This window comes from Capricornis sumatraensis, chromosome 1 (assembly GCF_032405125.1).
Source record: "Capricornis sumatraensis isolate serow.1 chromosome 1, serow.2, whole genome shotgun sequence".
In the NCBI taxonomy this organism is placed as follows: Eukaryota; Metazoa; Chordata; class Mammalia; order Artiodactyla; family Bovidae; genus Capricornis; species Capricornis sumatraensis.
Window position 1 is genome coordinate 177,033,789 of NC_091069.1, and position 27,330 is coordinate 177,061,118.

At 38.1% G+C, this 27,330-nt stretch overlaps 1 protein-coding gene across 1 annotated transcript in view; it reads right to left on the bottom strand.

The window, feature by feature from the left end:
• Positions 1-4,588: 4,588 nt before the first annotated feature.
• The window catches only part of TFRC (transferrin receptor), a 31,072-nt gene continuing 8,330 nt past the window's right edge, over positions 4,589-27,330 (bottom strand). Inside the window, exons 5-19 of the mRNA XM_068981413.1 lie at positions 25,176-25,325; positions 24,470-24,578; positions 20,393-20,506; positions 18,658-18,756; positions 18,164-18,303; positions 16,342-16,499; positions 15,517-15,636; positions 13,860-13,945; positions 13,580-13,643; positions 12,554-12,621; positions 11,502-11,560; positions 10,887-10,968; positions 9,144-9,365; positions 8,178-8,318; positions 4,589-7,595 (exon numbers count right to left, since the gene is read on the bottom strand). Of these exons, the coding sequence (XP_068837514.1) occupies positions 7,353-7,595; positions 8,178-8,318; positions 9,144-9,365; positions 10,887-10,968; positions 11,502-11,560; positions 12,554-12,621; positions 13,580-13,643; positions 13,860-13,945; positions 15,517-15,636; positions 16,342-16,499; positions 18,164-18,303; positions 18,658-18,756; positions 20,393-20,506; positions 24,470-24,578; positions 25,176-25,325 (1,855 nt within the window). The 3' untranslated portion in view covers positions 4,589-7,352. The remainder of the gene's footprint in view (positions 7,596-8,177; positions 8,319-9,143; positions 9,366-10,886; positions 10,969-11,501; positions 11,561-12,553; positions 12,622-13,579; positions 13,644-13,859; positions 13,946-15,516; positions 15,637-16,341; positions 16,500-18,163; positions 18,304-18,657; positions 18,757-20,392; positions 20,507-24,469; positions 24,579-25,175; positions 25,326-27,330) is intronic.

Genomic DNA, 27,330 nt, shown 5'->3' on the forward strand with positions numbered 1-27,330 from the left:
GTGCTGCAATTCATGGGGTTGCAAAGAGTCGGACATGATTGAGCAACTGAACTGAACTGAATAATGAGTGATGTTGAGCATCTTTTCATGTGTTTATTAGCCATCCTTATGTCTTTGAAGAAATGTCTTAGTTCTTTTGCCCACTTTCTGATTGGGTTGTTTTTTACTTCATATAATGCCCTTTAAGTCCATCTACATTGCACAAATGGCAAAATTTCATTCTTTTTGTGGCTGAGTAGTATTCCATTGTGTGTAGGTACCACATCTTCTTTATCCTTTCATCTGTTGATGAACATTTAGATTGTTTCACTATATTGGCAATTGTAAATTGTGTTGCTATGAACATTGGAGTGCACGTATCTTTCAAATAAGTGTTTTGGGTTTTTTTCATACATACCCAGGAGTGGAATTGCTGGGTCATAAAGCAGTTCTTTTTATTTTTTTTGAGAAACCTCCATACAGTTGTCCACAGTGTTTACATCAATTAACATTCCCATCAGCAGTGTACGGGTTCCCTTTTCTCTACATGTTTGCCAACGTGTCTTATTTGTGTTCTTTTTAATGATGGCCATTCTGACAGGTGTGAGGTGCGATTTCATTGTGGTTTTAATTTGCATTTCCCTGATGATTAGCAACAATGATTATCTTTCCATGTGCCTTTCCTCTTTGGAATAATGTCTACTCAGTTCTTCTGCTCACTTTTTAACCAGGTTGTTTGTTTTTTTGATGTTGAGTTGTATGAGCTGTTAATAATGTTGGATATTAATCTTATTGGTCATATCATTTGCAAGTATATTCTCCCATTCAGTAGACTGCCTTTTTGTTTTGTTGTTGGTTTTCTTTGATGGGCAAAAACTTCTAAGTTTAAGTAGGCCCCATTTATTTATTTTTGCTTTTATTTCCTTTAGGAGAGAGATCCAAAAAATATATTGTGATTTATGTCAAACGGTGTTCTATTTTCCTCTAGGAGTTTTATATTAATAATACCTGGTCTTATATCATTTAGGTATTTAATCCATTTCATATTTATTTTTGTATATGTTGTTGGTCAGCTTGCTTATAGTAAAAAGACAAGTTTCTGGAATATTAGTTTAGTCCTCCAGGACACCTCAATATCAAAGCCCCAAAGGAGGTGATCAGATGGTTAAACCAATAGGAATACTAGTTGGGGAGATCTAGGGCACTTGCATAAGTGTCTGAAGAATGTCTCCAAGATAAGAACAAATTAAGTCTCATCAGTAGCACATCTGAGCTATTGGATGGGTAGGAAAGGATTGTAAAGGTACCCTAAAAGGATAGAATCAAATCTGAATTTGAGGGAGGAAGCATACATTCTCAGTGGAAGACAGATTTTATGTTAAAGTTAGAAAGGCTCCTAGAGGAACATCAGGCCTAACCCCTGCATTTAGAAGTTGGGAAACTGCGGTCTGAGAGGTATAGCAGATTACCCGAGGACATCCGGCAACTTAAGGGTAGTGACTGGATTAGAATTTCCATGACCTAGATACAAATTCAGGGCTCCTGGTCTCCTAATTCCTTTTCCCAAGTCTCTTGCCTCTCTAGCACATGCATATATACCATACCAAAGCCAGGCTGCTAAAACAGAAGAGAGTGAAATATTTAGTGAGTTCTGGGAATTTACATATAGAAATTAGATATGGGGCAGTTTCTATGTACTCGGTTGGGGGTTATGGAATTAGTTGAGGGGACCAACTGGATATCAAGGAACACTAGGGCTGAGTTCTAGCATGGGAACAGGTCAGACCTTCATGCCTCCTTTCTTACCTTCCAGCTTGTACATGCATGAACATACCCTCACATACTTTTTTCCTAAGCACTAGTAGCCTGCATGAATAATAGGCAAACACACTTTGAGCTGACAAGGTTCCTGGTTCTTGGTGTGAGCACTTACAAAGAATACTTTTCAAAGCAGGGAGAATGGGAAACAGTACAGAAAAGAGAAAGGGCTGCAGGAATGATGCTACATCAAAAATGCGTTATGTATCTTTAGGTATTAAGGAAGACTTTTATGTATGAATAAAATATTTTTTGCCAATTACCTTATAATTTGGTTATGCTTATTTTTTGCCATGCAAGAATTGGTATGAAATCAGGTGTTTTTTTTTTTTTTCCATATTACAATTCATATGAAATCATTTTATCAATGTTTTCCCACATGGCATCTCTAATTTTCATTTCACATTATAGTTGATTTACTGTGTTGCTAGTTTCAGGTATATAACAAAGTGATTGTTATACATTAAATCCACTCTTTCTCAGATTCTTTTCCCTTATAGGTTATTATAGACTATTGAGTGGAGTTCCCTGTGCTCTACAGTAGGTCCTTGTTTTATCTATTTTATATATAGTTGTGTTAATCCCAAACTCCTAATTTATCCCTCCCCCATCTTTCCCCCATGGATACTGTAAATTTGTTTTCTATGTCTGTGAGTCTGTTTGTTCTGTAAATAAGTTCATTTGTATCCTTTTTTTGATTCCATGTATAAGTGATATCAAATATGTCTTTCTGACTTACTTCACTTAGTAAGATAATCTCCAGGTTCATCCATGTTGCTGGCATTTTCTTTCTAATGGGTGAATAATATTCCATTGTGTGTGTTATCCATTCATCTGTTGATGGACATGTAGGTTGCTTCCATGTCTTGGCTACTGTAATTAGTGTGGCTGTAAACACTGGGGTGCATATAGATAGATAGATATCTTTTTGAATTGTATTTTTTCCCTGGATATATGACTGGGAGTGGAATTGCTGTTTTTAGTTTTGAAAAGAACCTCTGTAGTAGTCTCCACAGTGGCTGCACCAATTTACATTCCCACCAACAGTCTAGGAGGGTTCCCTTTTCTTCATACCCTCTCCAGCATTTATTATTTGTAGACTTTTTGATGATGACCATTCTGACTGATGTGAGGTGATACCCCATTGTTTTGATTTGCACTTCTCTAATAATCAGCGATGTTGACCATCATTTCATGCACCTTTTGGCCATCTGTATGTCTTATTCAGAGAAATGTCTATTTAGATCTTCTGTGCATTTTTTTGATTGGGTTGTTTGTTTGATGATTTTGAGTTGTATGAGTTGTTTGTATATATTTGAAAATTAATCTAAAACAAAAAGACAACCTACAGAATGGGAAAAAATACTTGCAAATGATGTGACCTGTTAGAGTGTTCTTAATGAAAACCAATGACCAAATGGACATCCATATGTAAAAAAATGAACAAACCATATATTCTTTACAAAAATCCTTTATATGGAAAACTATAAAACTCCAAGAAGATAACATAGGGGAAAATCTAGATGGGTTTGGTGATACATGGAAGAAATAACTGATAAACTGGATGTCATTAAAATTAAAAACTTTTGCTCTGCAAAGATACTTTCAAGAGAATAAAAAGACAACCACAAACTGGGGGAAAAATATTTGTAAAACTCATATCTGATAAAGCACTGTTATCTAAAATACACCAAAAGAAAAAAAATCTTAAAACTCAACAATAAGAGAACAAACAACCTGCTTAAATTAGGAGCAAAAAATCTGGACACTTCACCAAAGACATACACTTGGTAAATAAAACCATGAAAAGATGCTCAACGTCTCAGGATTTGGGAAATACAAATTAAAATGAAACACCACTACATACCTACTAGAATGGCCAAAATCCAAAACACTTGACACCACCAAATGCTGCCTAGGATGTGGCGTAACGGGAACTCTCATTCTCTGCTAGTGGGAATGCAAAATGCCACAGTGACTTTGGAAGACATTTTAGAAGTTTCTTACAAAAAGATACTCTTATCATATGATCCAGCAATTGCATTCCTTGATATTTACCCAAATGAACTGAAAACTCAATGTCCACATAAACGCCTGTTCATGTCTTTATTCATAATGGCCCAAATTTAGAAGCAACAAAGATGTTCTTTGGTAGGTGAATGGAGAAATAAACTGTTACATCAGACAATGGAATATTATTCAGCACTAAAAATAAACAAGCTATCAAGCTATGAAAAGACAGAGGAAGCTTAAATGCATATTACTAACTGAAATAAGCCAATCTGAAAAAGCTACATTGAATGAACCGTATGATTCCCTAAGATGTAATGGAAAAACCTGAATGAACTTTTTGGCCAACCCAATACATGCCATTCTGGAAGAGGCAAAACTATGGAAACGCTAAAAATTATCAGTGGTTGCCAGAGGTTACTGGGAAGGGAAGCTGACGAGGTAGAACAGGATACTAAGGGCAGTAACATTATCCTGTATTGTACTATAACAGTAAATATATCATTATACATTTGTCCAAACCCATAGAATGTAAACCACCAAGAGTGAATCTTAATGTAAACTATGGACTTTGGAGGATAATGATGTGTCAAGATAGAGTCCCTGACTATAACAAATGTACTTGGTGGGGGTGGGGCACTCTCAGAGTATTGCTAATCAAAGAAACTGGGATGGGGATAGTGTGCAGGCAGGGAGTATATGGGAACTCTGTACTTTCCGCTCAGTTTTACTGGGAACCTAAGTGAAATCTATTAAAACGACAACTCAGTGTTCAAGCATTTTATTAAATCATTTGAGGAATCTCCACATTGTTGCACATATCAGACTGTATACAATTTTAAGGGCATATCACTTGTTCACAAACATACAGCTGAGCAGTAAACTGGCTAATACACTATTTTTAGTAAACTAAGATTTCAACAACATTCCAGAGGAAACACAATAAAGGTCATGCAAGTTCTAGAACAGTGAATCATGACAAAGCTCCCTCATTTTATCCTTTTACCTTCAAAATACATGTGACATCTAAAACCGGAAAAAATCTGACCAGCTGGTTGGCATTAGTCAGATATCCATTTCTTCCAGGAATATTAAGCCCCTTACCACATAATGACTTGTTTGATTGCAAATAACTTAATCCTAACTACAGAAAAATTTTCTGAAGAAACTTACTGCTGTAAAATGTATACCCGTTATTCATAATATGCCTTGAAGTCACTGAATTTTCATTAAAATGACAAAGCATGATACTCAAACCAGGAATCCCAACTCTGACCTTTTCACTCACACTAAGTATCAGTTCAAGATAAAACACTGGAAGACTGAAACAGACTGAATAGTCAAACAAATCAGTGAGGCTATATTAATCTAGATCTATTTTAATTTACATAAATGACACTAAAGTTAAGAATCTTAAGATTACCCTATGAACTTTTTTTTTAGCTGACAGTATTGAACTGCCTTAGAACAAACAGCTGATTATCAGGTTTATAATAAAAATGGGTGAGTAGAAAAAAAAGTCCTAACTGATGTGGTCTCAAACTTACTTGTTCATGTCTACGTTTAACTTATAACCACCAAATACTGATGGTTGGGGAGACATGATCAAAGACCTTTTAGCAAACTTTACCTCCCTCAACCCTGCAGTTGCCCCTCCCCCCAAACTCTGGTACAAGTTTCTACTGCTTTAAGCTAAAAGGTTAATTCTGGATTCAAACTTGTGTGAACTACGTTTATAGGAGATAACATGCAAATAAGGGGATAAAGTTAAATTCACCTGGAAACAGCAAACATTATAAATGTATGCTACTATCCTGCCTAACAGAAGGCCCGGAGAGACCACAAACATAACAAAACACATTAGGTTTAAAAACAAAGAACCTTGAAGGAAGTAGTTTTATTTTACAGTGGTTGAAGTTAGCCACCAAATGCTAATGACCACAAAATGTTTCTGCAACTAAAACTAAAAGATAGAGAATTATAGGGAGCTGGGAATACATGTTAGATACTAACGATCTTCAAGCTTTGAAGATGTCATTGCATGAAGAAAATTATGGGAAACACTGTTCCCGATAATTACGTACACCCTTAGTGTAACATATGGAGATCACTGTCTCCGATACAGACACTGTGGTAGGCAAAAACTACCATGTTCTTTATACATTATGGAAGACACTGCTCCCGATAATGTGAGTTAGGTTTGTGACAAAGGTACTGGAAATTTTGCAAAATTCAAATTGAAGTTACATCTTAGAGAAATTGAACTGTAAAATTTTGCATGTATGAATACAACCACAGCTTTTAAGTGACATTAATTTATAACTTGGTCACAATTCACTGCATTTAGTAGAACTGCCAGTTTTATCTGGTTAGCTAAATAGAAGTTTAACTTGATTAGCAACCACTAATTAAATTTAATTCTCAAGACTGAGGTTTATAATTTTATTTGGCTTGCGGTTATTTTTTAACACCCTTAAGTGTTGACCACAAGTGCAAAACTTCCAGTATCTGTTGGGTTTTATTAGCAGATGCTGCTTTTATTAAAAAAAAAAAAAACAAAACGACAGTATAACTGTCATAATTATGGAAGGCACTGCTTCCGATAATTATCTTCTATTAAAAAAAACCACCATTTATAGTGAACTCTGTCACTGATAAATAAACAATAAATATCTCAGTGCCAAAATGACAGGAAACTTTTCCAAAAAATTAACACTTTGGCCAAAATTTGGCATTGTGTTCTCTAAAGTCTGATAAATTGAGTTTGAAATTAAACACCTAAAACCTGGTTCTCTTTCAAAATACCTTGGAATAAGTGAAAACAAAAAACTAACAAAGATTTATGGGACAAGGGATAGAGGAAAATAAAATATACTAGGTCTTTGGCTTTCTGGTCTCCTCTTTTCATAGATAATCTTGAGGTTGCCACATTAAGGCCTTACTCCTGTGATAAAATAGTTGAACCTCGTTTTATGCAGCTGAAGGCCCTCTATTTCAGACCTCATTGGCAAGAAAACATGTCCCATCTCTTCTGAAAGTGAACTGTTCCACTTTCAGAGGTGGAAACCAGCTAAATCCTTACAGAAGGCAGAGACCCCACGTGGAGAGTAAAGCCTTACAGCCTGGTGTCTGTCTAGCATCAAATGAAGATGGAAGATCACTCTAAGCCACCTTCCTCCTCCAGCTCAAAAGATAACCAGCCCACGTCCTTAGGATTTAGACCCATAGTTCACATAACTGGTTCTGACTTTTTCAGAACTATGACAGGAAAGAGGCAGTTACCATTACAAAGCACTAAAAAGTCTAGAGATAATCACAGAAAATATTCTACTGTGAACATTTTAAAAAATTATTCAATTTAACTAGAAATGCAAGTACCTACCCTGTATTAAAAGCTGCTGCCTAAAGACCAACATCTAGTAGTACCAAGACTGGGTAGATTTTTAATATTAGTTTTTTAGCCCTACTGAAAATTTAGCATAACCAATATAAGTCTAGAAACCACACTACCCTGATGTTCTCGTATTAAGTTTCGGGTGTCACATTTAAAATTCGTTGTCAATGTCCCAGATGTCCCCAGAGAGGGCATTTGCAGCTCCCTGAATAGTCCAAGTTGCCAGAGCCAACTGGTTTTCCAACAGTGTTTGATTAAAAGCACCATTAAGTTTCTTACGCAGCTTCAAGTGCTCCAGTAAAGCTGACAGAGTGTGAGAGCCAGAGCCCCAGAAGATGTGTCGGAAAGGAAACTCTCTTGGAGACACATAGGGTGAGAGGAGGTGATATTCCACCTACGGAAACAAAACATAGACCTTACACAATGCTACAGCTTTTGCCGTGAGAAAACGACCTGGTATAGTAAAGCCACCATCATTCTCACTTGCATGTTTAAATTTCCCTGAATTTTAAGAATGTTGAGAACCAAGCTACTAACCTTCTAATGTTAAAACTGTAAGGAAAGCTGTCAATTCCTTTGTAAATTCTAACTGCACTGGGTTGTTTTTTGTTTCTTTTTTGGTTGGAGCCTCCATATGGAAGTTTCCACTACAATAAAACAGCTAAGGGCTGAATTAAACAGAAATACAGAGAAAATGGCAGATGAAAATCATTACTGATCCTTTCTTTAAAATGATTTTAGAGCCTAAAAAAACTAATACTAGGTCAAATGTCTTCTGTATTTTCAGTTTACTTAGTTTATATAGCTTTAGTTTATAGTTTATATAGCTTTAGATCTTTTTTAAAATTTGTGCTGAATTCTAAAGCGGGAAAGGATTCCAGGCTCCTAGAATTATAAAATCTACTTTTTAGAAACACAAGATTTACCAATTAGAAATGAACAAACTTGACTTCCTCTTTTTCTAAGGATTACGTACTTTCATGATACGGTCATTGATTTCCCTCATCACAGATCTGTCTGTTTTCTCAGCATTCTTATAATCCGTAGTTAGTCTAGATGTAGCACGGAAGAAGTCTCCACGAGCAGAATACAGCCACTGCATATTCAGACCCATATCCTGAAACAGAAAGACATGAAAGTCACTATTAGACGTTATATTTCTAAGGGTGTTATTCTACATACCTGTCTAAATTTAGGTGTAGTAACTGAAATGATTCTGATAAAAGGGGGCGAGACTCACAAACAAGCTCAAGTCAGCAAAAGCCAGATATAAACATATCGTATACAAGGTTCCAGGCTCTATAAGCTAAGTAACGTACTCATATTTAAGCTCAGCAAATAGTACTATTATCCATTCTTACGTCCCAGTTTCTGATCAGTTACAATTAGTTTCAAGTTTCAAGAAAGTCAATCCTTATAATTAAGATTCGGTTATCAGTGATTTACTTTATTTAAGGGATCTGTTGAATTGCCTTCTGGTACTACAAAAGCCACTCATTAATATTAATTTGGTTTTATCAAAACTTTGAATATTCGACAAAAAGGATCAACACTAAATAAACCCACTGGCTATGTTCCTCTCTCCACCCATGTGATCTCTGAAAACTATTTGTGGCCCAAACTTAAAAGTTCATAGTTGAGATCTTCATATGGTTTACATCCAGCCTCTTTATGAGGTGCTAGGAATACGTGAGTGAGAGAATTGTTTCAGATGAATGAGGTAACACTGTTGTAGATTCTGAAACACCTGCTGTGGTCTGTCCTATGTACTGCAGTCTCTGAGCTTCCTCTCAAGTGAATTGTGGATTCTACGCAAAATTATACTTCAGTGCACTTTAAAACATACTTTGGCTACCTGTCCTGTTCCCCAGGAATAGCTAAACAGTATTCTTCAGACTGTTTGATACTTTACCAGTAGGAACCTGATTTAATTAGTGCTTACCCTTATGTCTGCTCTGAATAGGTTCATTTCCTTCACAAAACGAAGTATTTCGTCATTATACATTTCATAGTTCAGGTCCAGCTCGACACCATGGGTAAGTTTCATCACAAGCTGACCAGCCACTTCTGCTGCTGCACGTGCCACTCTGTTCAGCTGAGGAACTTCTCTGTTCAATGTCTCATAGGTGTCCATGGGAGTGTCTAAATAAGGGTAATCTGTGTCCTGGGAAACAAAGGTGGGTTATAAGACGAGGAGCTTCACATTCTAGTTTCCCCCATCAAGGTAACAGTAACTATAATTCTTCCTTTGCTTCTAATATATTCCTTCTCCAACTTTATCTCCTGTCCACTACTTTCAGAAGATACAGCTTTTGCTTGTTCCTCTCAACCTAACCTACTCCTGGAATGATTTTACTTTCTCCTAAGCTGTACTGAATCCCTGTTTATCACATCACAGACCCTGAATGGATCTGTAGCCAGAACAGGTTATATCCTTGTTCTTGTCTCCCTGAGAAGTTTGGCATGAGAGAAGAGGAGAGCATGCCTGAAATGTACTTTCAATATAAAGTGTTACTTTTAGCCAAAAATTTACCTTCTTTCCCATCATGCATTCATGCTACCTTTCATCCATTCATGCTACCTTTCTGACGAGACACTCACAAGAACTCTCTACTTTCACTGGACAACTTTGGTAACTATTTCTTCAACTCTACCACTGTCCTTGGTGACAATCTCATTGGCAGTCCTTTGGTTTGACCTCAGTCCTTAACTTTCAGACTGTACATGCTTATCTGTATGTGTCACATATACATCTGTATAGGTATGTATGTTATTTGTATAGGTATTACCTATACCTCTGAACAACTTAAAAAAAAAAAGACTTCTGAAGGTCAACAGAGATCATCCATAAATTTCCTCAACCCTGGGACCTGACACTCAGTTCCTCCTAGGGTACTAAATAGACATCATGACCTAATATTTCAATACCATTCAGGGGAATTCCAGCTATGTTAATCTCTAAATCCACACCTTTCATCACTTCCTCACTTTTTGTGTCCTAATCCCAGGCTAAAACACCCAGTGAGAAGAAGTCTAGTAAGGACCTGGCCTCTACTGGGTCAACAATTTGATGCCAAAGTCAGCAGTTTCTACCCTGAACCCCTGTTAAGAACTCTGGTATCTCTTCACACCTTGCAAGAGCCTGCTACAGAGCTAGTTTTTCAACTCCAAGACAGAGGCCTTCATTTTCAGTCTGCCTGGATTTCAGTGTCTTCTAATTGGCTCTTGTACCAAGCCAATCTTGGTTTTCCAACAACTTGGTCAGTTCAAAGTTCTGTCCCTTAAAAAGCTTGCCTTTTTTTTGTGTGTGTGCTTTTATCTATAATCCCTGCCTAAGAGACTAACTAACATCTTGGGACAAACATCTACAATTATATTTCAACAGGCATCAAGAACAGCATTATCCAGTAGAACTTTGTTTGAAGGAAATATTCTGTACTTGCACTCTCCAATAGACAGCCTTGTTACTAAAAGTCATTATATAAAACTGAAGAAGTTTTAGCAAATAAACTCAAATGCTAACTAAGCTGAGAGTAAAACTCTATGTTAAGACTGACAATAAGGAAGATTACAGTAACTGCACATGTATAATTTCTCAATACATACTAAGCATTCTAAGAAACTTGGTCTCAAAACTGACCAAAGAAGATCTAAGATATAGTGCTGTACCATTCTTCAGACTTACCTCACAAAAACAGAAAGAGACTGCTGGGATTCCAGAATACGCAAGGAAAGGGAAAGCAGCATTATCCAAAGAAAGTTTCTTCCTACAAGAAGAGCCAAAAAGTGTCTAGAAAGTTTTCTAAAGAACAGACTATGCTACATGCACCCCTATCCTACCCTCAAGTAAATTCTTAAACTGAATCTTTCCAGGTACAGGTAAACTCAATGCTAGGTTATGTTTAAACCTCGAATGCCCTGGAGAAGGAAATGGCAACCCACTCCAGTATTCTTGCCTGGAGAATCCCATGGATGGGGGGAGTGCAAAGTCAGACATGACGGAGCAACTTCACTTTCACAGACAGCTTATAGCCATGCCATTTGGAAGCCTCTGAGTTGGTTCTTCTTGCTATGCTTGTGTTTACCACACAGCCTGAGATTAGGTTAGGTCTCCTATAGGAAAAGACTAAGGATCTGGAATACTTCATCTTTGGGGATACTTATTTTTTCATTATAAACTAATAAAAGGGCATCCTGGTTTTAAAAAAAAAAAAAAAAAACCTCAAATGGACATAGTAGGTGCTATTTATTGAGTGACCCTGCTTTCCTGTTAGCTATTCATTCACCTTTCTCAACTTACACTTTGCTGATCCAGTTGCTGTCCCGATACAGAGACAGCCCAGTAAGTGGATGTTTCACCTGTAAAATAAATTATGATTAAAATGAACCTTTCTGGATTTATTCATTCCGACTAGTCACTAACATTTTTCTCTATAAACATTTATTTAAAACATTAAATTTTTCATTATATCATCTTGAAAAAAATTTCTTTAAACAGTTAATCCATAATTTCTGAAGTTATTCCTTCTAGGCTTGTGCTGTTAGTTTTTTTAGTTATGAGATAAAAAGTTTTCCTTTGTAACATTTTAAAGGGGGCTTCACCCAGTTTTAACAGTGCTTATTAGCCTTTATGTTCTGCCTACTATCTTCTTTCTAGTTTCTTCCTCCCAACACATTTTATACTACTGCCAGCCTAATCTGCAAACACATTACTGCCCTGCTGGGAGACCCTATAGTAACTCCCCAGTTTCCCATGGAATCAAGGTCAAGTTCCCTGACCCTTTTTCGTCTCCAGCTTTAATCACTCCAATATGTTTTTTCCCTGCTCATTCAAAACTATAGTCATTCATATGTCTGTTTTTATTCAATGAGTATTTCATCTGGCTTTCTTATTTAAGTCTCAGGTATGGTCTAAGTTCATTTAATCCATTCTGAAGGAGACGAGCCCTGGGATTTCTTTGGAAGGAATGATGCTAAAGCTGAAACTCCAGTACTTTGGCCACCTCATGCGAAGAGCTGACTCATTGGAAAAGACTCTGATGCTGGGAGGGATTGGGGGCAGGAGGAGAAGGGGACGGCAGAGGATGAGATGGCTGGATGGCATCACTGACTCGATGGACATGAGTCTGAGTGAACTCCGGGAGTTGGTGATGGACAGGGAGGCCTGGTGTGCTGCGATTCATGGGGTCGCAAAGAGTAGGACATGACTGAGCGACTGAACTGAACTGAACCCATCCTTAACATTCTGACTCTAGACAACTCTCATAGACACCTACAGTTCAATATAAATGTTTGTCATCCTAATATTTTGTCTAACTTTCATTACACTTTCATGACCAAGGATATACTCACATCTTTCATGATTTTCTCAATAAGTGAATACAACAGTGGGCTGGCAGAAACTTTGAAATTGGTAGTACCTGCAAAGAGATTAACATTGCTCCTCCTTTAGTCAAGCAGTTTGCACACTACTACTTCTACAGCTAAAACTACTTGGCAAACAGGAGGACAATAACCTAGATTGATGGCATATACAACAACTATCCCTCTTTATGAAGTAGACAAAAAAGTGGTTGAGGAGTCAAGCTCTGGAGTGACTGCTAAACACCAAATTTCATTCAACTGAAGCTCTTAGTCCTTGAGTTTGCATATTTAATATTAACGATTTGCATTTTTGTAACTTTTTGGTTCACCCATGTTAGGGCGGTCATCTAGTAGCTACAACAAGCTTGTTATATTCAATACATTTTGTTGCAAAGGTAAAATAGCAATAATGACTAATAAAATTTAGTTTAATTGTAACTCCTTCCTTTTTCTTCCCCAAATAGACATTTCATTACTTTCCACTTCATCCACTGGCTACATCTGTATTTTCAGTAACACCAGACTCTTTCAGAAGTTTGATTGTCTTATATTTCTACCCATGAAGCCACAATCTAGCAAGTTGTGAATCAGTCTCCAGAAGTACCATTCTATTGGTATGGTTTATTTCCTCCTGGTCCAAAGTAGGTAACTAATGGTTCTCAAACTTTAGTGCATCATAATCACCCAGAGCACTTAGAACAGTTTGCTGGATGGTATGGTCCAGATTCTGGTTCAAAAGGTCTAGGGTAGGGCTTGAAATTTTGCATTTCTCACGTTCCCAAGTGATCCTGCTGCTGCTGATCTGGGACCACGTAAAGAACCACTGCTCTAGGCAAGGCATTCCACACCCATATAACTTAATGTATTATTTAAGAGAAAGCTATGTCAATCTTTTGATCTGGCTATGTCCAGTGTAGACTGTAAAAAACAACAAGTACTGCTTTAGAAAGCTTTCTTCTATATTATAAGTAGTTTATAAATTTATCATTAAAAGATACTAAAGAAGACACTTACCAACAACAGCTTTATCCAGATTAATATAAGTGAAAGCCTTTAAATGCAATGAGGAAAGGTATCCCTGGAAAAGGAAAAATACGAATGTACTAGTATGTATTAATCCAGTTATCACCGACAGAGCTACTATTAGGGATTTCTGTTTAAGTCTGGATTTTATTGAAACTAAATATACAAAGGTAAAAAATGATACAACAAATCTAAAAGAGTATGGTTTTCGGAAGATAAGCAATTACAAGTGGGAGGCCCATTCTGGGCATGGATGAGATATAGATAATACCTCTAGCCATTCAGTGGCACCAACAGCTCCAAAGTCTCCACCACTCCAGCTGGCAAAGACAATGCTTCTGCTGGGTTTAAACTGACCTAAGAGACAACAAAAAGTTAGTTCTATCTTGGGAAAGGTTACAAGTTGGTAACTGACTTAAGATGCATCAGAAATTTCAGGTTACAGACTACAGATTCAAAACTATTTCTTTTCCTTTTGAGGCCCCAAGTGAAAAGAACCAAAAGAAGAAATAGAAATAAATGTTAAAAGTAATAGATCATTTGCAAATAAGACCTTAAGTACACAGTAGGGACCAGCTTACTAGACCTCACTTCTACATTCCATTCTTTGAGTCCCATAACTTCCAGACCAAGAGCTATTTGAAATCACAACCAAAGTATCTTCTTTGAAAACGATTTGCCTAGAAGTAACTTAAAATACCAGATTACTTTAAAAACAAATATTTGAGATAGAATTAAAACTCACAAATTTAAGTTTAGGAAAGAGGGAGTTTTCAGAGAAATTAATGATAGCTCCTTTGGGGCTTTTATGGGCCACTACTCTCCACTCCACTCCACCCCCTCCCCCGGGTACATCTTTTTCTGCATTAACTTACTTTTGTATATGAGTTAAGCACTGCAACTTGCCCTAGGACCCAAAGATTCAAGACTGTGATGGGGGTTTGCATGTGTGGGTGGGTCGATATAAAAGAGTGGCGAGTACCATATGACAAAGGCTTGAAAGTGAGCCTTTCTTACATACACATATACTATATAATATACTTACAAATCAAATACAGAATATTTTATTTATTTATAAAGTTATATATTATCATTCTATAATCAAACTATAAAACATAGTGCAGAGGAATGACACTGCTTGCTTTCAAACAGATTCCTTAGGGACCATGTTAGATTTGCGGTATCATTCTGGATATGTCAAAGAGAATTTAGGGCCCAATACAATGCTTTTCAGGGTCTCAGGGAAACTCATGATTCCCAGTGCGATGAAGACACTGCACAGAAAACTGTTTCAAAGTCAAAGGCAGATACAACAAAAGACAACCTACTTTGTACTTAAGAATTCAGGGTCTAGGGATTCCCTGTTGGCTCAGTGGTAAAGAATCCGCCTGCCAATGCAGAAGATTCGGGTTCAATCTCTGGTCTAGGAAGCTCCCACATGCCGCAGAGCAGCTAAGCTTGTGTGCTACAACTATTGAGCCCGCGATCTAGTGCCCAGGAGCTGCAACTACTGAGCTCATTTGCTGTGGCTGCTGAAGCCCCAAGTCCTAGGGCCTATGCTTTGCAACAAGAGAAGCCACGGCAATAAGAAGTCTACACACTTCAACAAAGAGTAGCCCCCACTCGTTTCAAATAGAGAAAGCCTGTGCAGCAATGAAGACCCAGCACAGCCAAAAATAAATAAATAAAATAAACTTTAAGGAATGTTTATGTAACAAAGGCTTACTTTTAAGCCTTTCTCCCGTGGTACTTGCCACTCTTATATCCACCCACCCACACATACAAACCCCCATCACATTCTTGAATCTTTGGATCCTAGGGCCCAGCACAAGTGAACCATAACAACATAGGTAAAAGTGAGCAAAGCACATTATAACATTTAGAAGCACAGTACATAGATGCTCAAGTTCTCAAAATTTGCACTCTACCTTTTAAGACCATATCGGAAAGTATCCGGGCAAGTGTCAATAGCAGACTTGTTCCTACACTGGACTTTGCAGCTCCAGGACCCCAGGCATCCCTCTGGGCCCCTACTATAATATAGCGATCTTAATTAAAAAAAAAAAAAGATAAATTATTCAAACAGCTTTTAAACTGTTTTCTAATAGTGAAGTCTAGAATAAGCACATTAGTAGAAGGGTAAAAAATGTAGTATATGTAGTAAGGGTAAGAGATCCTTACTTCAGATCTGACTTAGGACTCCAGGGATTAAACATTCATATGATAATACTAATCTCTTTTTTCTACATTACTAATTAAGGTTACTCACTGCCTACTTATTTGTGCTCGCTAACTGTCTAGTAAGCACTGAAGTCCAAGGGCTTTCCTTACCAAATGATATATGACTGTTTGATAGCAAACAGATATAGGGGCAAACTACAGCCTGTGTGCCCATTCATTAATATTGTCCATGGCTGAGTTCATGCTGCAGTGGCAGAGTTGAAGAGTTGCAATGGAGACTGTTTGGCCTACAACATGTTTATCATTTGCTCCCTTAAGAAGAAATTTGCTTACCTCTGGTCTATTTAATAACTTAAAAAGAGATTTCCTAGGCACAATAGTCAGTTCAAGAAGTTAACTTTCTAGGCTGTTATTACCTCCTACTAAAGCTGGCACTTGAACTTTAGTTCACTTTAGGACAGATATGGTTTAGCATTTCAAGAAACTAAGCCCAGTCAGCCCTCCTGCCCTCGCTCCCTCTAGCCACATCTTTAGTGAGGAAAACCAAACAAAAAGTCCCCAAGGATCTTTACCTAGTTCTTCAAAGCCCTTAATAACTCCAAAGACGTTAAAAATTCTTATCTCCTTCAGCACATTGTTCACGCTAAGTTTCACATTTTTATCCTGTGACGATACCAGCTTACATGAAGAGTCTGTTCCCCAAGTGCCAGGACAATCTCCTTGCATATTTCTAGAAACAGAAAGTAGAGATCAGAGTTCTGAGTTACTGTTAACTTCCTCTAGGTTTACAAAATCAGTGACTTTCGAGGTTAAGAGGACAAATAGAGAGAACACACAAAATTACTCACTAGTGACCAAACACTTGTGTTTACTCTCATCTGTAGGCAGTCATTTGAAAATTATGAGTTGCTTCCTAGTTTAATGAATTTTTAAAAAATTGCCTATCCCACCTGATATGTGTTTCTGCCAGAGAATAGCTATAATTTACATTTTAAATAGACTCCAAAATGGATTAAAAATGTCTTTATCTATAAAGGTGCTTTAATACATTCTCATGTTTCCTAACTCTCCACTAACAAGGCAAGTGAAAGTGAAAAGTGAAAGTAAGAGCCGCTCAGTTGTGTCCAACTCTGAGACCCCATGGACTATACATATACAGTCCATGGAACTCTCCAGGACAGAATACTGGAGTGGGTAGCCTTTCCCTTTCCAGAGGATCTTCCCAACCCAGGGATCAAACCCAGGTCTCCCACATTGCAGGCGGATCCTTTACCAGCTGAGTCACAAGGAAAGCCCAACAAGGCAAGTATACATTCTTATTTCAGTTATGAAAGAATACTCTCATGCTGCTATAGTTAGGTTAGATAGCTTCCCCCTTCTGATTCCGCATGTGTTATCCAAATAATGACTGCTCAAAAAGGGCTTACTTACATAAATAAGTCAAAACATTATTAACTCCCCAGTATGTAAGAACAAGATAAAGGGCTGGCTTCACAGATTAGGAAAGGCTTGTAGGTAGTAGGAAGAAGTAGCTGATTCTAAGTTTGGTTTTAGTCAAAAAGAATCACCTATTACAAAAACCTCTTAGACACATTATTAATAGTCATATATAAAGTCCTTGCATATAGATGGCTCTTCATTTGATATCAGTAATCCTAAGTAGAATTCACTTCAGCTATACAATTACATCAAACATCATCAATGTGGTTACAGTAACTTATTCTATGTCACATAGCAAATAAATGCTCACATGAATGTTTGAAAATAGACTAACATCCCCTGCCAATATGAGGGGATATATCCAGATCAAGATAAAAATTAATGACATGTACTCTAACCAGCCCGGCTTCTATTTTTAAACAGAAATACTAATACCCTAGGGAGGATATCTAGAAGGGCTAATTATGACTATAAAGCATCTGGGAAACTGTCATGAGAACTGAGGATATTCAATCTACAGACAAGGAAACAAATCATTCTGTTGCTAAAAAAGAAAGTCCAGAACTAATGGATATTCCAGGGAATAAGATTTCAGCCCAATACAAATTCTAACAGATCTTCTCCAATAACTGAATGTTGCCATAGGTAACAAAATGCTTTAACCACAGGAAGTACTCAAGCAGAAGGTAAGCCAACAATATTACACAAGAAATTCACTGGGTGGACTGAACAAGGTCTCTTCAAGTTTAATGAATCAAATGTCTATTAAGATCACTTTATAAAGGAAAAATTTCATTTTTACATACATCAAGTTAACAGCTAACCATCCCCCAAAGACCCAACATGTGGAAAATTACAGCCAATTGTTTTAAGATTTTATCAAATCAACAGATTATTATTTCTCCCTAATCATAAAACTTGACCCTGCAAGATGGCTTTCAAATAAGAACTTACTGAAATAGCCTTTCTGCACCAGCTCTGGAAATTGTTTGGACAGGTATGTTTGGCAATCCTGATGACTGAGATGGTGGAAACTGAGTGTGATTAAAAGAAGGGAATCCAGGTGTGTAAGGGTCACCTGTTCCCAGATGAGCCTAGTAAAACAAAAGAGTAATTAGCTCACACATTTATTCAAGAAATCCCTATAAGATTCAAATTCTGTATGAGGCTATAACCTACATTTATAGTCTGAAAGTCTGAGTATATGTACAACTATAATGGCATACATCAAATTCTTAATTCAAGGTACTATTGGTAAAGTATTTTTAGCAGTAAGTAATAATTAGGTTTCAAAGTCATGCAATTCGTCTTCTCACTTACTGCTAAAATTCTCCAAGGGCAAAAAAAGTATTTAAGGAAGGCATAGTTCTATTGCTATTAATGTAGATGGAACCCAGCATCAATCTGTAGAAGCCAGTAACTTATTTAGTCAAGAAATAAAAACTCACATGTCCAAACACTGGAAGATTTGCGTTAACAATGGGAAATTTACTATGGTCCATGTATATCAAGACACCAATTGCATTTAAACTTTCAGCATTTGCCACCTAAAGAAAAACACATAAAGCTCAGAAAATGAAGATCTAATCAACAAAAAATGAAAAGAATACATACTGAACATATACTGAAAGACAAAGGGCTACAGCAGACTACACCAATACTTCCAACATTTCAATAGCTAACATGTATAGGAAAAAATACTCGCCTTAAAATGGAACTTTTTTAAAGAAATTAACTGAAATGTTTACAAGATAACTGTCGATTCATTTGTAGTTTTAAGAAATAGAGATCCACTGTAAACTTTGCCCAGTTTTCTTTTAGTCAAAGTCTGCAGAACTAACAGCCTGAATACTAACATTGATACCATGCAATCTACATATATCATTCAGACTGCCCCAGTTTTACCTGCACTCATTCATGTGTTTGTATGTATTAAGTTCTAAACAATCAATCAAAATACCAAACAACCAGTTTTAACACCACAAAGATTCTTCCAGTTGCCATTTGTTTTCACCCTCAACTTTTGGCAACCACTAATCTCTCTTCCATTTCTAAAATGTTGTCATTTCAAAAATGTTATATACTCCAAAAGCTAAACATAGAGTTACCATACGACCCAGCAATCTCACTCCTAGGTAGACACACACGATAATCAGAAATATCTATTCACCTAAAACATATAAATGAATATTTATTGTAGCATTATTCATAAAACCAGAAAGTAGACACAGCCCAAATGTCTGTCAACTGACAAATAAACAAGCAAAATGTGGTATATCCTTACATCAAATACTATTCAGTCAGAAAAAGAAATGAAGTGCTGATTCATGGTACACATGGATGAACCTTGAAAACATTATGCGAAGTGAGAAGAAGCCAATCAAAAGAGGCAAAATATTGTATGATTCTGCTCATATAAAATGTCCAAAAGAGGCAAATCCATAGCAACAGAGTAGATTAGTGATTGCCAGGGACTAGAAGGAGGGAAGAATAGGGAGTAACTGAAAATGGTATAGGGCATCTTTAGGATATAATGAAAATATGCGAGAATTAGATCATGATGGTAGTTGTACAACCTGTGTATATACTAAAAACTGAATAGTATAAAGAGTAAATTTTATGGTATATGGATTATACATCAATTGAAAAAGTAAAAAACACTTCCACATCAATGTGATTGCACAATAAAGCTTAACTAACTCTTAAAGAGAATTCAAAATATAAATAATAAAAACCCTTCCAGAACAACCACTGTCTTTCCATTCTAAGCCCTTGTATAGGTGACTTTTAATTTTCCTTTTTATAAAACAGTTGTAACTGAATCATATACATTAATATATAGAGAGAGTGAGAGAGAATGTATGTGTGTATATACACACATAAACCTTGTTTTTATCTATATATATAACTTGATCACACAATTTAAATCTCTTTCACTTAAGCATTTCTCATAACTGCATTTTTCCTGGAGAACAATTATTGCAAAGTACTCCAAGTAGATATGCCAGTTTCAGAAGTATCCTATAACTTTAGATAACAGGAACTTATTTGATTTGTAGAGTACTTTAATAAATTATATTATCAGGTATGAGAGTTTAAGACTGACGGTTTTCAGAATGTAAGAAAATTAACAATATCATTTAGCTATAAAATGATTTTATATATTTAATACCTCATACTCACCTTTTCAGCAAAAGTGATTTTTCCAGCTCTTACAATCACTAAAGATCCATTCACAGGCATATTTAAATCCTCAAAGTCCTGTTTAGTGCCAAAATTAGCATGGACCAGTTTGCCCTAGGATAAAGACATTAGACTCAGTGAGCATTATGGTATTAGAACAATGACAGAGTCTGCCACCAAATATTTTACAGATCAAACCCAAGAGAGAGAGAAAAAAAAAGAAGGCCAAGGCCTAGAAAAAGTATCAGAGTTCTAAAGTCAGAAGCGGTCAGGGACTTCCCTGGTGGTCCAGTGGCTAAGACTCTGCACTCTCAATGCAGGGGGCCTGGGTTTGATCCCTGATTGGGGAACTAGATCCCACATATCACAACTAGGACCCAACACAACCAAATACATAAATTTCTTTTTTAAAAAAGTGTTCAGGGTTAACAGGAATGAAGTCAAGATATCTGGTCACCAAGAGGAGAGTGAAAAATTTGGCTTAAAGCTCAACATTCAGAAAACGAAGATCATGGCAGCTGGTCCCATCACTTTATGGGAAATAGATGGGGAAACAGTGGCCGACTTTATATTTTGGGGCTCCAAAATCACTGTAGATAGTGATTGCAGCCACAAAACTAAGACGCTTACTCCTTGGAAGAAAGTTATGACCAACCTAGACAGCATATTAAAAGGCAGAGACATGACTTTGTCAACAAAGGTCCGTCTAGTCAAGGCTATGGTTTTTCCAGTGGTCACGTATGGATGTGCGAGTTGGACTGTGAAGAAAGCTGGGGCCGAAGAATTGATGTTTTTGAACTGTGGTGTTGGAGAAAATTCTTGAGAGGCCCTTGGACTGCAAGGAGATCCAACTAGTCCATCCAAAACGAGATCAGTCCTGGGTGTTCATTGGAAGGACTGATGTTGAAGATGAAACTCCAATATTTTGGCCACCTGATGTGAAGAGCTGACTCACTGGAAAAGACCCTGATGCTGGGAGAGATTGAGGGCAGGAGGAGAAGGGGACGACAGAGGATGAGATGGTTGGATGGCATCACTGACTCAATGGACATAGGTTTGGGTGGACTCCAGGAGTTGGTGATGGACAGGGAGGCTTGGCGTGCTGCAGTTCACACGGTCACAAAGAGTCGGACACGACTGAGTAACTGAACTGAACTAAGTATTCATATCTTTCATTACCTTATGATACCTTTCATTTAATTAACATTGACTGTTTATGTTAATTTACATTGCTTCAGATATTTTCAGGAAAGAGAAAGGATAATAAAATATGCTTAAGCAAACCGATATCTATCAATAAAAACACTGTAGACTAGCCAAGGCAGAACCAATTACATAATGTTCCTACACTTGAACTGCAGATAACTGAGGACATAAGAATTAACTGAAAGTTGTGATAATTAATCCATCCAAAAGTTGTTTTAGAATAAAATAAACATGCAGAGATCAACTTTTAGATGTTTATACAAGTTGTCATCATAATACTCCTAAATTCTATCAGAGTTCAGATGAATAAACTGACATTAACAACCAAATATCTAAACACAGATAGCATTCAGGTGAACCAATCCTCTCCACATTCTTTAACAGAACTACGTACTGAGAGAGTTAATTCTTCTGTAGGTTGATAAGGCATCCAGGGCACCCAGGGGGTCTCTTGAAGAGAAGAAAAGGACAAACTTTTTCTACATTCCTTAGTCTTAGTCACATAAAATGTTTTTCCCAGAGCTAATTATTACACAATAAACTGGAAAATTCTGAAAGAGATGGGAATACCAGACCACCTGACCAGCCTCTTGAGAAACCTACATGCAGGTCAGGAAGCAACAGTTAGAACTGGACACGGAACAACAGACTGGTTCTAAATAGGAAAAGGAGTATGTCAAGGCTGTATATTGTCACCCTGCTTATTTAACTTATATGCAGAGTACATCATGAGAAACACTGGGCTGGAAGAAGCACAAGCTGGAATCAAGATTGCTGGGAGAAATATCAATAACCTCAGATATGCAGATGACACCACCCTTATGGCAGAAAGTGAAGAGGAACTAAAAAGCCTCCTGATGAAAGTGAAAGAGGAGAGTGAAAAAGTTGGCTTAAAGCTCAACATTGAGAAAATGAAGATCATGGCATCTGGTCCCACCACTTCATGGCAAATAGATGGGGAAACAGTGGAAACAGTGTCAGACTTTATTTTGGGGGGCTTGAAATCACTGCAGATGGTGACTGCAGCCATGAAATTAAAAGACGCTTACTCCTTGGAAGGAAAGTTATGACCAACCTAGACAGCATATTGAAAAGCAGAGACATCATTTTGCCAACGTAGGTCCATCTAGTCAAGGCTGTGGTTTTTCCAGTGGTCATGTATGGATGTGAGAGTTGGACTGTGAAGAAAGCTGAGCACCGAAGAACTGATGCTTTTGAACTGTGGTGTTGGAGAAGATTCTTGAGAGTTCCTTGGACTGCAAGGAGATCCAACCAGTCCATTCTAAAGGAGATCAGTCCTGGGTGTTCTTTGGAAGAAATGATGCTAAAGCTGAAACTCCAGTAATTTGCTCATGCAAAGAGTTGACTCATTGGAAAAGACCCTGATGCTGGGAGGGATTGGGGGCAGGAGAAGGGGACGACAGAGGATGAGATGGCTGGATGGCATCACCGACTCGAACGTGAGTTTGAGTGAACTCCGGGAGTTGGTGATGGACAGGGAGGCCTGGCGTGCTGCGATTCACGGGGTCACAAAGAGACGGACAGGACTGCTCTAACTGAACTGAACTAAACCAAATGATTACACAACAAAGCTCATCTTGCTCAAGGCTATGTTTTTCCTTAAGCTCTGTATCTCAGTTATCTTGTTATACTAAGACTTATGTTATGAGAATGGGTCAGGTAAGACCTCTCTATTGTTAGTTCTAACCTTGTTAATTTAAGATGCATGTTGTGGGAGTGGGTCTGGTAAACATATATAAGGCCTTGATACCACTAGAGAGTGGGGATGCTCTGTCCTTTTCTGATGTCTATGTCAGAAGCTTTGTCTGTCCTTTTTTACTGTCATAAAACTTCTGCCACACAAAAGGTCTTGAGTGATCAAGCCTGGTTCCTGGTCCCAAAGCTAAATCTTCTTCAGAGATCAGGAATCCGCCATTGTTCACTGTAAACTATCACTACCTACCTCCAAAACACTGGCTTGTGGGTGGCCAGTTAAAGTGATATAGCACAGGCAACCAGGAAGACAGAGAATAACCATGAAACTTCATTTGGCTCAGAAGACAGTCTTCAGATAAGACTCTGGCATATAAATATGTGGTTTTTAACCTAAAAAACCTAGATAGATCTAGCTAGCTGTTTTTCAACTTCTATAGTAGTTTGGCCAAAGTTGCCTAAATTTTAAAAGATCAAGCATTAAAGCATCAAACTAACATTGGACTCCAGCCAAGATGGTTATTTATATCTGCCTCCACATAAGGGTGAATCTAATACATGAATTCATTCAGTAAATAGTAGCATGTGTCAGGCACTGTCCGAGGCTCTGTGACATAGCAGAAAATGAAACTAACCCCTAGCCCTTTGCGTAGCTTACATTCTAGTGTGGAAACAAGTGAATAATGTCAGGCTCTGTACTTACAGGGTAAGGAGAAGGGACTGGAGGAAGGACATTTTTGATAAGATAATCAAAGAAGAATTCCCTAGGGAGGAAATGCTGGAGAAGAGACTCCAGTGCAATGGGAGGGAAGAAGCCATGCTGATATTTAAGGGAGGAGTGGGACAGACAAAGGGAAAAGCAATCTATAAAGGCCTTGAGGTGGGAGCATGTTTGAGTCAGAGTGTTTGAGGAACAGCAGGGAGGTGAGAGTGGCCACAGCAGAGTCAGTGAAGAGCAGTGCAGTAGAATTACTTAGGGCCTTGCCGACCAAGCTGAGGACTCGGGATTTTAACTGTGGCATAGGACGGATGAGAACAAAAATATCCCATGACCAGCTACATTTTACAAGTAAACTTATACTAAGAACAGGAAAGACAATGAGTTTGCGAGCTATTCAACAGGGGAAAAAGTCTCATGCATGGCTTTGCCTTACTCACAGTAACTGTCGCAGCCTTACTATATGCCACGTAACCCTCAGGATTCTCCACTGAGTATGCCTGACTGCCGTCACCACTTGTACTCACTATAGACACCGAGTTTTGAGAACTGCGAGAAAAAAAAGAAAGGTTAAGGGAAAATGAAGCGAAGGCATCTTTGAGAAAAAATTAAATGAATTTAATACATTTAGCATTTGACATGCATTCATTTTGAAGGTCTCTGCTATAATTGGGGCTTCCCTGGTAGCTCAGATGGTAAAAGCGTCTGCCTACAATGTGGGAGACCTGGGTTCAATCCCTAGGTCGGGAAGATCCCCTGAAGAAGGAAATGGCAACCCACTCCAGTATTCTTGCCTAGAAAAATCCCATGGACTGAGGAGCCTGGTAGGCTACAGTCCATGGGGTTGCAAAGAGTCGGACACGACAGATCGACTTCATTTTTGCTATAATTAGGGCTTCCCTGGCGGCTCAGATGGTAACGAGGCCACCTGGAATGCAGGGACCCAGGTTCGATCCCTAGGTCGGGAAGATCCTACCTGGCAAGATGGTAGAAGTGGCTGCCCACTCCAGTATTCTTGCCTGGAAAATTCCATGGACAGAGGAACCTGGTGGGCTACAGTCCATGGGGTCACAAAGAGTCAGACAATAATTAGCACACCTGAGAATAGCTAATTCTATAAAATGAGGTTACCATCTTTCAACATACCTGCCTTTGACCTGAATCTTAACAAAATGTTCATCATGCCAGACTTTGTCGAGTTTATAGTCACGTAATTGATTTTCAATATAAAAAGCCAAACTGCTATCTTTTTGAGATCCAGCCTCACGTGGGACATAAGAATTTTCATTCAGCATCCTGGAGGGGAAAAAACTCACTGTTAAATGAACTAAAGTTTAACTTAAACACTGAACTCAAGTATCAAGCAAGTTGCCTTAAAAGCATAACTCAATAAAACAACTGTGACCAAAAATTCTGGATTAACCAGATAGAGACAAGCTTAGAAGAGGAGGGAAAAAAAGGCATCTAAATTTGAAGAAATTAAACCTCTTTATCTACTGTAAAGCCTCATCCCTATATATCTGCTTAGGGTAATTTTAGGGGAATGAGTAGTTTCCATAAAATCTGCTGTAAGCAAAATGAAAGACAGTGTTACTGTTGGTGAATTCAAGACATACAGCTTTAATTTCACTTCTTGAAGCATTCTGAATATCCCAGAAGCAAAACTCCTCTTCATTTTGATATCTCATGACTCTTTGTAAATACACACATCACATTAGTTATATGATCTTTTTTGAGACTATAGCCTCACCCTCACTTTATCCATAATGCCTAGTGTACAGTACACACAAAAATATTCACCAGAAGAAGTATAAATGCCAAGATTTCTCATTTAAGACCAAAAGAATTATTGTCCCATTGAAACTATTCGGGGTTAACGAAAGGTAAAAGATAAGCAGCCTTTACTCACTCCAACTAAAGAAAGCCTGTGCACGCAGCATTGAAGACCCAGTGCAGCCAAAAAAAGAAAAGTCTAAAGACAGAAACCTGAAGGACACTTCTTAGGGTATGGGTTGAGTAAGAACCAGAAGAAATCAAGAAATACTTGAGACTTGGGCTGTCAGTTAGTCCTGAGCTAGAGGATGAAAAAAGCTGCGGACCCCTTTATGGATAGTGGCAGGACTGTGTGGATCACAATAAACTGTGGAAAACTCTGAAAGAGATGGGAATACCAGACCACCTAACCTGCCTCTTGAGAAATTTATATGCAGGTCAGGAAGCAACAGTTAGAACTGAAAAGGAGTACGTCAAGGCTGTATATTGTCACTCTGCTTATTTAACTTATATGCAGAGTACATCATGAGAAATGCCAGACTGGAAGCAGTACAAGCTGGAATCAAGATTGCTGGGAGAAATATCAATAACCTCAGATATGCAGATGACACCACCCTTATGGCAGAAAGTGAAGAGGAACTAAAAAGCCTCTTGATGAAAGTGAAAGACGAGAGCGAAAAAGTTGGCTTAAAGCTCAACATTCAGAAAACGAAGATCATGGCATCTGGTCCCATCACTTCATGGGAAATAGATAGGGAAACAGTAGAAACAGTGTCAGACTTTATTTTGGGGGGCTCCAAAATCACTGCAGATGGTGACTGCAGCCATGAAATTAAAAGACCCTTACTCCTTGGAAGAAAAGTTATGACCAACCTAGACAGTATATTCAAAAGCAGAGACATTACTTTGCCGACTAAGGTCCGTCTAGTCAAGGCTATGGTTTTTCCAGTGGTCATGTATGGATGTGAGTGTTGGACTGTGAAGAAGGTGCAAGGAGGTCCAACCAGTCCATTCTGAAGGAGATCAGCCCTGGGATTTCTTTGGAAGGAATGATGCTAAAGCTGAAACTCCAGTACTTTGGCCACCTCATGCGAAGAGTTGACTCATTGGAAAGGACTCTGATGCTGGGAGGGATTGGGGGCAGGAGGAGAAGAGGACGACCGAGGATAAGATGGCTGGATGGCATCACGGACTCGATGGACTTGAGTCTGAGTGAACTCCGGGAGATGGTGATGGACAGGGAGGCCTGGTGTGCTGCGATTCATGGGGTCGCAAAGAGTCGGACACACTGAGCGACTGAACTGAGCAGGGCTCAGCATGACTTACAGGGGGATGAGATGGAAAATCAGAGAAGAACAAAGTCTGACAGCAAGCAATAGGCTACAAAGAACCATATGACAAAAAGACCAAGAGCCTATGAATTTTCTTTTTTAAAAAAAAAAGGCGGGGGGTGGGCGGGGGAGAATCTGCCTGTAATGCGGGAGACCTGAGTTCGATCCCTGGTTTGGGAAGATCCCCTGGAGAAAGG